General features: G+C 36.2%; 2 protein-coding genes across 2 annotated transcripts; one reads left to right on the forward strand and one right to left on the reverse strand.

The window, feature by feature from the left end:
* Positions 1 to 7,442: 7,442 nt before the first annotated feature.
* LOC142166344 (uncharacterized) lies at positions 7,443 to 7,907 on the reverse strand. Its single transcript, XM_075225418.1, has one exon. The coding sequence runs from the start codon at positions 7,905 to 7,907 to the stop codon at positions 7,443 to 7,445; it is 465 nt and encodes a 154-aa protein (XP_075081519.1).
* A 3,542-nt stretch (positions 7,908 to 11,449) lies between these two features.
* Positions 11,450 to 11,824, forward strand: LOC107784457 (uncharacterized). The gene has a single exon (XM_016605590.1). It carries the CDS (start codon positions 11,450 to 11,452, stop codon positions 11,822 to 11,824), a length of 375 nt encoding a protein of 124 aa, XP_016461076.1.
* Positions 11,825 to 13,784: the final 1,960 nt, after the last annotated feature.

Below are 13,784 nucleotides of genomic sequence, written 5' to 3' on the forward strand. Positions count from 1 at the left end.
GCATGTAAAATAATCAACTCTCATGCCCAAACATTATCTTGCTAATTACCCATGTTCAGATGATTTCGAAATTAGGGTTTAGGGTGTAGAATCTTACCTCTAGGATGAAGACCTAGTGAGCTTGCCTTCTTAATCTTCCAAAACTTGAGCAAGAATTGAAGAACAAATATTGGAGAACACCTTCTCACTCTAGGGCACCCTCTCTCACTCTAAAATGTCAGATAATAGCTCAAAAATGACCCAAAGAGTGTATTTAACGAAATCGGGTCGGGTTTTAAAAACCCAAAAATGGAGCTCCAGAACAAGGTATGCGATCGCATATGCGATTGCATAACCGATATGCGGACCGCATATCGGTCGCATAGTTGGTTATAAAATAGTCAAAAGAACTGTCTGTGTATGCGGTCACTATGCGGTCCGCATAACCGTTATGCGGTCGCATAGTCGACCGCATAATTGCTTCCAATTAGCCCAATTAACTGCCTCACTCCGCGGCCATTATGCGGTCCGCAGAGTAATTCTGTGGTCGCATAATGGACCGCAGAAATGCGCTTTTCCGCCAAAAAGTTTTCTTTACTTTCCGGTGCATTGTTCACCCCAAAAAGTCCGAGTCGCGGCTCGCAAGCTCACCGCAAAGAATTTCTACAATCCTCAAATACGTAAACCTAATCCGACACCATGAAACATTATTTTCTTTGCTAAATTTACCGGGCTTACCACTTAAGTACTTCGAAATTTTCCGATGTGTAACACAATGGATGGAGTAAGGGGAGCTAAAGGCAAAAGAATGTCTTGTTGATGTTTTCAGAATAAAGTAATAGACATAGATGTTAGCGAAAAACAAGAAGAGGGTCAATGAAGCATTAAGAGTAAGATATGATACATGGATGACAATGGTAAAAAAAATGATGACAGTATTACAGAGTCTATAATCAAGTGAAGGAAAAGACGAGAGGTGACAAGCCTTGAGACAACAAAAGAATATAGGCCATAAAGTCATGTCCTCATTTTGAAAAATAAGTTCGTGACTCTAACGTGATTACCAAAAGGAAAAGTTAGACCCCAGAGTAATAGAAATCAGTATGGATTGGTGAACAGGGTAAACTAAACATGAATTAGGGATTTAGTGATTTGATAATGGTCGACATCATGAGAATTTCAGATTTCGTTCCGGCGATAATAGAATGGACAACAGAAGAAGATTCATGAGAAATTCAGAGAATGGTCATTCAGGAAAACGCTTCCCTAAAAGCAAGCAATGTGAGCAAAGTTAAGCTTAAGGGACTATATGTGCCAGTTATACTATGTGTCACCCTCGCGAGTAAGGAAATTTGTTATCCTTGGTACAGAAGGATTACCGCGAGGCGAGTAAAGATCATCGATGATGTGAAAATACGCCAAAGATGAAGAGGTAAAACATCTATACGTAGATCATCGTAGTGCTAAATCTTAGTACTCCCCTAAAAGGGGGAATATGGGGTGATGTGGCATTAAGTCAGAATTAAGTGGTTCTAGTAACTATGGAATGGTAAAGGAAGAATGCGATTAAAAAAAATGTGAAAGGAATGAGATTGTACTTATCCTGCAGATATGCTACGATTCCAGAACATTATGCAAACACGATGTCAAGGAAATGAAGTAAGGGTTCCTACCTGAGATGTTATTGATAAATAAAGAGTCAGTGCAAGACGTAAGTTAAGACAAAGGGAATAACCCGAGAGGGATTGCACGGAATGCAGATATGAAAATGGACCAACGAGCAGTTAGTAGTTGATTCAGGAAGAGTCTAGTTATGGATAGATAAGAGGTTATAGACAAATCAACAGATCGTGCAAGATAAACATAGTGAACCCCAACATGGGAATTCAGTCTCGCAAATATGACATCGTGATCCTTGAGATATATTAAGATAGGAGTTGGGGTAGTTAAAGGTAAATAAAAGAGAATTCCACCGGGAAAACAGTCAAAACTTCAGTTCATGAGCAACCCTAGAAGCACAAGAGCGTGGAAATAAGTAACTACAGATAATTATAGGCAAGGAAGAACATCAAAAATTCCGTCAAGTATACGATGCAATAAGCTCGCAGCTTTACAAGAGTCGGAAGGTCCTCCCTAAGTACTAAAACAAAAGACTAGATGAGGGAATAAGGATGAAGGCTTCAGCCTAAGCACAATCACCTAAAGAGGAAATGGTCTTGTAACAACAGCCTTACCACAACATTGTATGCACTTCATAAGAAAGTGGAACCTACCATGGCTAATGAACGGGAAGTAAAATCAGATGTGATATTCAAGATCACATGAGTTGTATGGAATTCAATATGTGTTGGCACTAAGGTAAGCTAAGTATGCATGCAACAAGGGGGCAAAAAAACCAGAAAAAGTAATTTCTTACATTTAAAGAAAGCTGAGAAGGAATGGAAAGAATCATTCGATCAATGATCCAGAGTTAGTTACGTTATGAACACACTTAAGATTTCGGAGTATTATCCAAGCAGCATATATGTTGACAACCATACAACCATAAAAGACTCCGGTGTAAGTTAAAAGAAAGAATTGAGTCCAGGTCATAGACAAAGGATTGCATTGTTAAAAGATTGTATCATGAATATTCCATAGCGCCCATGAAAGGCTAAAGTAATAGCTAATACCAGAAGCCGCAGATCGGAAGATAGCTTAAGCCTACATAAAAGTTGATCAAAAGGAAGAGGAAACTACATCAACTAAGTAAATCGGGAATCTGATTCTTGGACCCAGAAAATTTTGGAGATCATGATTGAGAACATTGCAGAATCACTCTTAATATCAGAGGTACAAGAGATATAGTACAACAACCATATTCTATAACGACCCTACGTTAGACCCAGTTAGTAAAGTATCAGCCTCATAAGAAGTCAGTATGAAGCTCCCACCGGATTGTGTATGCACCTGAGGTGCAAGTGTTATAATAGAGCTTCAAGTTGTGGATGTGAATTACACCTATGTGGAATGAAGGTCATGAAAGAGATAGAAGATGTGATGCGAGATCTTAAGGTAAGTAAGGTAAATGTGAACAATGTACGAAATACTCAAATGCATAAGGTTGTGAATAGTCCATACTTCGGATAGAAGGCTAGAAGCGCGGGGATTCAATATCCAGAAATGATAACAACATCGTCAGTGGCATATCTTCCAGCCTATGGTTTCTAGGTATCGAAAATCCTGATTAAGAGAGTAACAAAGGGTTAGAGACGATATGATGTCTCACTTGATGTCCCAGAATGACACAAGGAAATCTATGATGCAAGCAAGTTGAAGGAAGGTTGCGAGTAGTATAAATAGATATGTGTAGGTCGTAAGCTAAAGTATGGTAAAGCGACAAGGTTTTAGGAAGACATGAGTAAGGAATAGAAAGGGCGAGTGAGAAGGTGACGAGAATGGATAAGTCCTCGGGATTAAACCTATTAAACAAGAGAGCTTATGGTTTCTCTAAGTTATAGAAAGCTCAGTATAGCCAGAATGAACTCAAAGGAGTCTAAGATCAGTAGCATTTAGAAGAGATGGAATGTTGCCCTAGCATACAATGAGGATATAATTGTGATAGATAAAGGATGACATTTGGGCCTTCGATTGAGTAATGATTTGAAGAGGATTTCATGAATTATACGGGATTAAAATACCCACGTAAATGAATCACATTGGGATGCTATAAAATACGCTTATTGAAGTACAGTATAGCCGCTAAATGGATCAGGATAATCACTTCAAATATTCCTCGATGCAACGTAAGCCCTAGTGGCAAAGTATTACGTAAGAAGTTTCAAGTTATCGGTGGTATATTGTAGATCAATATTGAGGTGAATCAACAATGGATAGACAAAAGTCACAAAGTATGAGATGAGAATAAAGTCGTCATTCTTAAGATGAACAGTAATGAGGAAGCATTAAAAGACCTAGATTTATACATATGGGATAAGAAACAAGAGTAAGCTGGAATTTGGTAGCAGACCTCAACAACGATAAATCGAAGTAAGAGTTATGGTATAGTATGACTACCTAGATTCAGTAAAGTCATACGGATGGATAACCGGGTCTATGAAATAAGATATAGAAATATTCGTAAATTCAACAAAGTACCGAGCGAAGAACTTCAGTATACCTATATATGCCCAAAGGGACATCTTATCAAGCTCTGTATATATTTACAAAGTGAGGGCTAGAGATTGGCTAAAAACTGGAGGAAAAAGGAGAGAAGAGTCGCATAGACGCACTTACAAAGTCAGAGTCGTACAGGCTGCATGATAAAAGGTAGCAACAGTCACAAAATTTGAAAGATTTCGACCACAAATCATGGTGTGAGAAAGAGGCCTAATGGGGGGAATGTCCTGGCCTTTGGATTTATTCACAAAACAGCTGCCTAGATGGCAAGGAGAGTACTAAAGTATTCAAAAGACATAAGTTACGAAAATGATAAGTGCATCAGTCAACATTCGAGGACGAATGCTCCAAAGGGGTGGAATGATGTTACACCCCATATTTTCGTACATGAGAGTACGCCATAAATAAATTAATGAAAGCTCGGAAATGAGATGTTACATCCCGCATTTTTGTACGTTAAAATTTCATCGTAAGTTAATCGACATAAGTTCAGGAATGAGATTATTTTGGGATTATAAATATTGTGCTACTTCAAACAAGTGATGAGTAAATTCGTGAAAGTGAGAGGGTAAGCAAATCGAAGGAAATGAATTTCGTCAAAATTTGACATTTTGGAATAAAAATACGGTCTGAGTTACAATACTCGGTATTTATGTATTAATGTCATACAAGGTACCACATGACTATGATAGTAGGGTACATAAAGTGTGTCAAGTGAATAGTATTTAAAGTAATTTGAGATAATTTTTAATTATACGGATAATTGGATAATTAGTGATTTTAGTGAAAGATTACCTAATTAATTAGTTTAGTGGGGATAAGGGTAATTGGTCTTTCACGTGGCAGCCCCTTTTATTTATTTATTTAGTGACTCTTATGTTATAATGGAAAGGTGGCACAATTGAGTAAGATTATAAGGCTTAGTAATTATTATGTGGGGTCTACCTAAAAGTAAGGATAACATTTATAATCTCTTAAGAAAGGATTTCAAGGAAAAGTAACGTTCTTTCCAAGAGTTTCAGCTAAGATTCCTTACACGGTAATGTTATTTCTTATCTCTTAAGAAAGAGTTCAACAAAGACGATTTTCCAAATAGCAACGTTATTGCTAAGTTCTTAAGGAAAAGCTTCGGCCAAGATTATCTTCGCATAGCAACATTATTGCTTCGGGTATTTCGTATGAATTGTTTTCTACTCCGATCCGCCGTTACGTGTTTCGTCGCAAAAGACAGTGTTAAAGGGATTGTCAAGAGAATCGGTTCAGGTATGTTAAGGCTATCCCTTCTTCTTTTTTTGGCATGATCCAAATAATACAAATGAAATGAGCAAAATACGCAACTTCCATAAATTACTCCATTCATAGGAATACTAGGGGTGTCTATATTCTTGATTCCCCATGTGAATTATTATTATATCTTTTGTTCATGGGTCTCAGAAAAATACGTATTTGATAAAATTTATCCGACAAGCATATTATTTTTATGACATTCTGAGAAAATCTTATTAACGTATTTCTTATGCATTTCATACATTTATACATGTACATTGACCCATGACCAGATGGCGTTATATACGCGTATATTATATGTATATGGGATATGAAAAAAGGTTATGGCGTTATATACGGACCACCACCTGATCAGCTAGTATACATTGATGATTTGCCCACAGTGGCCGAAATGATATGATGGGATGCCTTCAGAGGCTTGATGATATTATGAACACATATACCTATGCATGGTATGACATTTATACGCATATACATGACGTTATAAAAATGAAATAAATCACAGAGCTATGCAGACGTACATGTCGAGTGTTTTACTCTATGTTTCCCTCATGTCTATTATTTACTGATTTTCATTCCTTACATACTCGGTACATTATTTGTACTAACATCCCTTTTGTGTGGGGACGCTGCGTTTCATGCCCACAGGTCTCGATAGACCGGTCGAGAGTCCTTCAAGTAGGCGATCAGCTCATTGGGAGATGTTGGTGCACTCCATTTGCTCCGGAGTTGCTTGTTTGGTCAGTATGATTTAGATGTTATTGTTTAGTATGGCAGAGCTCTGTCTCGACCTTTATGACAATTATGTATTCTTAGAGGCTTGTAGACAGATATCATGTACGTAAAAGATTGTATGGCCTTGTCGGCCTATGTTTTGAGTTTATAAATGATCATGTTGGACGTATAGCCCATGACGGCCCGTTTGGCCCGTTTGCCAATGATAGTACAATAAGAATGATATGTAACGTTGGTACTCAGTTGAGTAAGTTACCGGGTGCCCATCGCGGCCCATCGGTTTGGGTCGTGATATTATAGACCCGAGATACTTGAAACTACCCCTCCCCGAGATGACTTGGGTATCAAGCTTCACATCCACGCCCACTTCATGAGTCTTGTCACTGAACTTACACTCCAAGTATTCCGTTTTGGTCCTGCTCAACTTGAAACTTTTAGACTCTAGGTTCTGTCTCCAGACCTCAAGCCTCGCATTAACCCCACCTCTCGTCTCATCAATCAGCACTATGTCATCGGCAAATAATATAAACCATGGTACCTCCCCTTGAATGTGCCGCGTCAGCACATCCATCGCCAAAAAAAATAGGAAATGGCTAAGAGCCGATCCCTGGTGCAACTCCATCACTATTGGGAAGTGATCCGAGTCACCTCCCATTGTCATCACCTAAGTCTTAGCACCATTATACATGTCCTTAATCACCCTAGTGTATGCTACCGGAACGTCGCTAACCTCCAAACATCTCCACAAAACCTCCCTCCCGACTTTTTCATACGTCTTTTCTAGGTCTATAAACACTATGTGTAATTCCTTCTTTCTCTCCCTATACTGCTCTACCAATCTCCTTACCAGATAAATGGCTTCTGTAGTTGATCGCCCCGGTATGAATCCAAACTGATTCTCGGAAATAGGCACACTCCTCCTCACCCTGACTTCCACCCTCCTTTCCCAAACTTTCATAGTATGACTCAGCAACTTGATACCCTTATAGTTATTGCAGCTTTGGATATCACCCTTGTTATGGTACAACGGAATCATCGCACTCCACTTCCATTCTTCGGGCATCTTCTTTGTCTTAAAGATAGCATTAAACAACCCAGTACGCCACTCCATGCCTGCACGACCAGCACTCTTCCAGAATTCTACCAGGATCTCGTCTGGCCCAGTCGCTCTACCCCTGCTCATAATACGCATCGCTCCCATAACCTATTCTACCTTAATACGCCTACAATAGCCAAAATCACGTTGACTCTCGGAGTGCTCCAATTCACCCAGCACAACGCTTCTATCCCCCCCCCCCATTGTTCAACAGTCTATGGAAGTATGTCTGCCATCTTCGTCTAATATGAGCATCTTCCATCAATATTATGCCATCCTTGTCTTTGATGCAGTTCACTTGGTCCAAGTCATGAGCCTTCATCTCCCTCACTTTGGCTAACCTGTACAACTTCTTGTCACTGCCTTTGCTCCCAAGTTCCGCATACATGCGTCCAAAGGCAGCAGTCTTAGTCGTCATAACTGCTAACTTCGCCTCCTTCTTTGCCTTCTTATAATATTCCCAATTCGTCCTCTTTTCCTCCTCGTTTATGCTCTCCACTAATTTCAAATAAGTCGTTTTCTTGACTTCAACTTTACCTTGGACCTCCGCATTCCACCACCAGTCCCCTATACGTCCCCTAGGGTATCCCTTAATAACCCCTAAAATCTCTCTCGCAGCTTCCCTAATATAGTTCGTTGTCATGGCCCACATCGCAGTCGCGTCCCCACTACTCTTTCAGTCCCCCATAGCTAGCAACCTCTCCCCCAACTCCTGGGATTTGTCCGTAGTCAAGTTTCCCCACTTGATTCTATGATGATTGCACACTGCTCTCATCTTTCTATTCATCTTGATCCCCAGATCCATTACCATGAGCTATAGGTGTTCATGGTTCGGTTTGGATAAGTTTTTCCCTAAAAAGAAACCAAACCAACTAAATCGGTTTTTCAAATATTGAAACCAAACCAAACCAATTAAGTCGATTTTTATCGATCCGATTTTTGTCGGTTTTTGATTTTTTCGATTATTTATCGAGTTTTTTCTTAAATATGAGACATACACTACCAAACACATATTTCGGAGACTATATTTTCAACGTAACACTATCAAACCAATTGCTCTTTGAGAAATCTATCATTTACCAAAATATATTGATGATAATTGAATCAAATAGTGATGAATAATTTAAGTACTCAATTAAAAATCGATTATTTTTAACATGAAATAAATTCTTGTACTTAGCAAAAGAAAACTACCAATCAAACTAGAATGTAAAGGCAAAGAATTAGATTATTATAATAGCAAAAAACTAGACTAAAAATATAAACGACTAATATGTACCATAAAATTTTAGAAACTTTATATAAAAATATACATATATATAGGTATAATAATAAATTTAAATAGCTACTTCTATAGTCGGTTTGGTGTGTGTGTGTGTATGTGTATATATATATATGTGTGTGTGTGTGTGTGTGTGTGTGTGTGTATGTGTGTGTATGTGTGTGTGTGTAATAATAAATTTAAATAGCTACTTCTATAGTCGGTTTGGTTCGGATTTTTTAGTTATTTTTTATTAACACCAAACCAAATTTGATCGGTTTTTAAAATTCAAAACCAAAACCAAACCAAACCTAAAAAGTATCGATTTTTTTGGTCGGTTTGGTTCGATTTTTCAGATTTTTATGAACATCCCTACCAGGAGCCTATGTTGGGTCGTGAGACACTCACTCGGGATAACCTTGCAATCCGTGCAAATACCTCTATCACATTTCATGCAGAGAAGATAATCTATTTGAGTCCTGGTCACTGTACTCCGAAAAGTTTCCAAGTGCTCCTCCCTCTCAGAAAAACTCGAGTTAACTACCACCAAATCAAAAGCTCTAGCGAGATCCAACAGCGAAGTACCTCTCTCATTCCTATCTCCAAATCTGAATCCTCCATGCACATCATCATAACCCCCAACATTAGCCCCGATATGGCCATTGAAATTCCCTCCAATAAAAAGCTTCTCGGTGCATGAAATACTACGCACCACCTTGTCCAAGTCCTCCCAGAATTACCTCTTGACCTCCTCACCCAAGCCTACTTGAGGAGCATATGCACTAATCACATTTAAAGTAAGCCCCCCAACTACAAGCTTAACAACAATCACCCTATCGCTTACCCTCCTAACCTCAACCACTAGTTTCTTAATATTCCTGTTAACTAAGATACACACCCCATTCTTACCCTCCCCCTCCCCCAGCACCTCCAGAGTACCACAGCTTATACCCGTCAATATCACGTGTCTTAGTACCCTTCTACCTGGTCTCTTGGACACACGCTATGTTGATCCTCCTTCTCTGAAGTATCCTACCCAATTCTATAGTCTTACCCATCAACGTCCCTATGTTCTAGGACCCAACTCTCAGCATAGAAGCTTCCTTGTACCCCCCCCACCTCCTGCCCTCCCCGAGATCATGACCTTACTCTCACATCGTTAACCACAACCACTATAGACTAAGGGGTACTACTTAATCACTACCACTCAACCAACAGAGAGCTAAAACAGAGGAAAATATGCTAAGAATATGAAAACTTAACAAGTTAAAGGTGTCAAGAACAAGTACAAAAACTCAAGCATGTATCAGCACAATTAATATAGCACAATTAATCTACCTATATATATATATATATATTATTGTTAAAATTATAATTACGCGAATGTTTACATTTTTTTGACGAAGGATGTCAGATGACACTCTTTATAATAAGATATCTTTGCCACTAATTATATATTATGTACACGTATGTTTAGATTTTTTTCGATGAAGAGGTGTGAGATGACACAACTTGTTGTAAGTTATCTCCGCCACTAATTATCTTTTGAGATTATGATTTAAATGTACTATATCTGTAAAAATATGAGTTGGTTTTCACACACGCACACAACAAAATATATATACTCTGAACTCATTGCCTAAAAGTTGCATCCATCGCTACAATTACTAGTTTATTTTCTATACTTTGAATTTTGTAAAAAATTATGAATTCCTTTCATGTTCTCTCTTTTCCACCTAAGCTCTTGAGTCTTGCCCTCTTCCTTTAAAAAAAACAAAAAAACAAATGTACATTATTTCACTTTATCCCATTCCTAGTAGGGGCCCGCCATCCCCGCCACTTCTCCTTTTTTGACCAAATTTTATCTTTTCTCTGTTCTGTAAATTTCTAATTTACACTGATAAATCTGGAAACTAAGATTTCAGAAGCCAAATTCTAAAATCATAGTTGTGGCAAAGGTAGATGTTCTTCATTGCAATATTGTAAGTCAATTTTGGAAGAAAATCAGCAAGAAAATAAAAATGGTACATGTAGATGACTAATTATTCGAAAATGATATCTCTTCAACTTTTGTAAATGTAGTTGTGGATATATATATCCTATATATACTAACGTCATGATTGCCCTCCATGCACGTTTCATCAATCTTGAAATAAATCAAAGTCACTATGTCCCTTACCCAAAGTCTAATGTATCTTTTAGTTTCTTATACATGTTTTATTTTCCACCTTTCAATTTTTACTTGCTACCCTCTTCATTTTTATTAAACTAAAAAATGGTAGAGATTCAACAATTAAGACTTCTTATTTATATTACAAATACACAAATAGACATCTCTTATCCAATTTGGTGTAAACACATAAGGCCATCAATTATTTCTCTTTGCATTTAAGCCCAACTAATTAGCCGCATGTGTCAGCAAGATCACTATTTTTAACTCAAACTCTCTCTCTCTATATATATATATATAGAAAGAGAACTTGAAGATATATATTTGTAAATTCACACCCATTTGATCACAAATAAGTAGTAGTTGCAACAATACTTTGCTAGATTTTAATTATATATATGGGAATGCATGGGTAGCTTAATTAGTCTAGGTCATGAAATAATGAGAGTAAATAAATGAGATAAAGACTAATTTGGTCAATAGTCAAACTGATATGAATATGGGCCATGAAAAGTTGCAGAATATCAGTTAAAGTTTTTCTCTGGTCTTATTACAATAAATAGGTCAAGTAGGTTTGAATCTTCTTCTTTTCTTTATTATTACCACAATAAAAACTGAAAAATAAATGGGGCCATATATGGAGTAGTATCTTTTTCTTTCTCTTCAACTCTCAATAAATACCTCTCATCATTTTCCCAACTGCCTCTCTTCTTCATGTTACAAAACTCTCCCTCTCTTCCAATAACACACAAATTAAAAGAAAATGAGTAGAAGAGTCAATTTTAGCCCTGATCATGTCTATGACCAAAACAATTTTTACTTTAAAAAGAAGCCATCTTCATCATCTAATTGGAATTCTAGGCTTCAAAAAACCTCTTCTTCTGATGAATTTTCTGTGGCTAGTTTTCTAAAGAATATTGGAACTAAAGTGGCTAATGCTCTAAATTTCCTTTCGAATTCCAATAGAAAAAGGTCTTCACGTAAAGTATCATCAGCAAGCTTAGCAAGATCACGTTCTTATGCAGAAACAATTCATGATTCTCAAAGAGCTGAAGCTATTGAAGATTGCATTGAGTTCTTGAATTCTTCTTCTTGTTTACACAGGTCCAGTTCTGTTTCCAGCAGTACTTGCCAATAGTTTTATTTTCATTTTTCTCCTAAACGACAACAACAATTATATTACGCCTCAGTTTCAAACAAGTTGGGATCGGTTATATAAATTGTTTCTAGCAGTACTTGCCAATAGTTTTACGCTCGCTGCTATTCTACCGTGCCATAACACTCCTCCTTCATCGAGACTTGGGACCGACAATGTGATCAAGCTTACACAGGAGTGAATATTTTTTTTTTGTTCTTATTAGTTTTCTTTTTCTTATCCAAAAGGAAAAGTTTTTATGTTACTGTAATTATGTAGATGAATTGAGGAGGAAAAAATATATGTAGACATTTTAGTTGTTTATTATGTAGGAATATTAAGTTTCACACAACAAAAGATTTCAGTACTTTTGGAATTAGTAAATTAGCTAGAGTAGCATAGATGCAGAAAATTACTTATCATATTGTAACGCCCGGCTTTAATTTGAAGATTTTGGATGTATTTACTTTTATATATCCTTTCTTTTTTCAAGTGATCCTTTTCTATGTAAATTCTTTCTTCCAGTTGTACTTGTTATTCTTGTTATTTATTTGAGTTTAATTCTATGCACTTATATTGTAAAGTACTCCCTCCCTTTACTTTTACTTGTGCCCAATAGATCACATATTCTTAAGAAATAATAAATTATATATATATATATATATATATATATATATATATATATATATATATATATATATATATTAATATTAATATTATGTGATCAAATTTCATACATTGTTTGGGTGCTTATTTTAGTCTATAAAGAGACTTAACACGTTTGATCACCTTTTTTTCTTTTCCAGGAACTACAAATTATTCCGTTGTTCCAGTAGATGTTTTCCCCTCCCACTCATAATAATGCTAGCATTTTAAAAGGTCTGGGAAGAGATTTAGGGAATGAATAATTAATGATAAGGGTACAAAAAAAAAATCTTTTGATTTGCTAAAATGGACAAGTAAAAGTAAAAATGTATTTTTAGTATAGTAGACAAGAAAAAGTGAATGAAGGGAGTATATTTACATTATTATATCATTTAATCGATAATAAAATGTAATTATATATAATAAATATTAATTAATAACCTAAATTAAATGGTAAATTTTCCCTATACTTGAATGCAGATTGATGGCAATCGCCAATAAATTTTCATTAGTTAGTGGCCGGCAGACAAGATTTATGAATTTTGATTTGTCTAACTCATGCAATCCCAAAAGAATATTCATTCTTCAAGTTTTTCCCCAAATGTTGCCTTATCCATCCAAGTTATGATCATCTTTAAAACTTTAAGTTGAGTGATATATTGTATAAATAATAATGAAAAAGCTGCTAGAAATAATATTTAAATAGTTAATTCGATAGAGAAAATTCATTAAAGTTAAACCTAATTAATCAGATTTTTGAAATATATACTAAAAGCTGTAAAAGTTGTTTTGGGCAGTGGCTAAATGAATGTCAACATAGTCCTGGCCTTGTGAATGTGACTATTCTTTCTTCGATCGTATTTTTTTACATCACCAATGTAATTTGACTGTTATAGTAAGTAATTACTTTATTTTTTAAATTACCATATTAAATTGGCTGTGAAAAATTACCTATTTTATTGTATAGATCAAATTAACGAAGTACAAAACTTAAATTCTCATTTAAAATGAGAGTGAGTTTAAGTTGTGTATACCGATAGTACCAAAAATATTATACTATCAATATAATTTAACCGATAACAACAGGTTATTACCCATATTAGGTTTTGCGGAGAGTTCCATGTTAACTAATAATATGAAAATTCTTTACACTGCATGTGCACAAAATATATTTCATTTAAATTATCTTATATCCAACCTAATAGTGTAAATATATTTACACCATCGGTGTAAATAAACATTTATATGGTGATATCCTGGAGCAGAAAGTATATCATGGGTTTTTAGGAGTGTCAAGGTTGAAAAAGAGAAGCAATTG

This window comes from Nicotiana tabacum, chromosome 2 (assembly GCF_000715075.1).
Source record: "Nicotiana tabacum cultivar K326 chromosome 2, ASM71507v2, whole genome shotgun sequence".
NCBI lineage: Eukaryota > Viridiplantae > Streptophyta > Magnoliopsida > Solanales > Solanaceae > Nicotiana > Nicotiana tabacum.

Bases quoted from the DNA above. Each gene is read 5' to 3' on its own strand.
- LOC142166344 (XM_075225418.1), bottom strand. From the start codon at position 7,907: ATGTGGGCCATGACAACGAACTATATTAGGGAAGCTGCGAGAGAGATT.
- LOC107784457 (XM_016605590.1), top strand. From the start codon at position 11,450: ATGAGTAGAAGAGTCAATTTTAGCCCTGATCATGTCTATGACCAAAAC.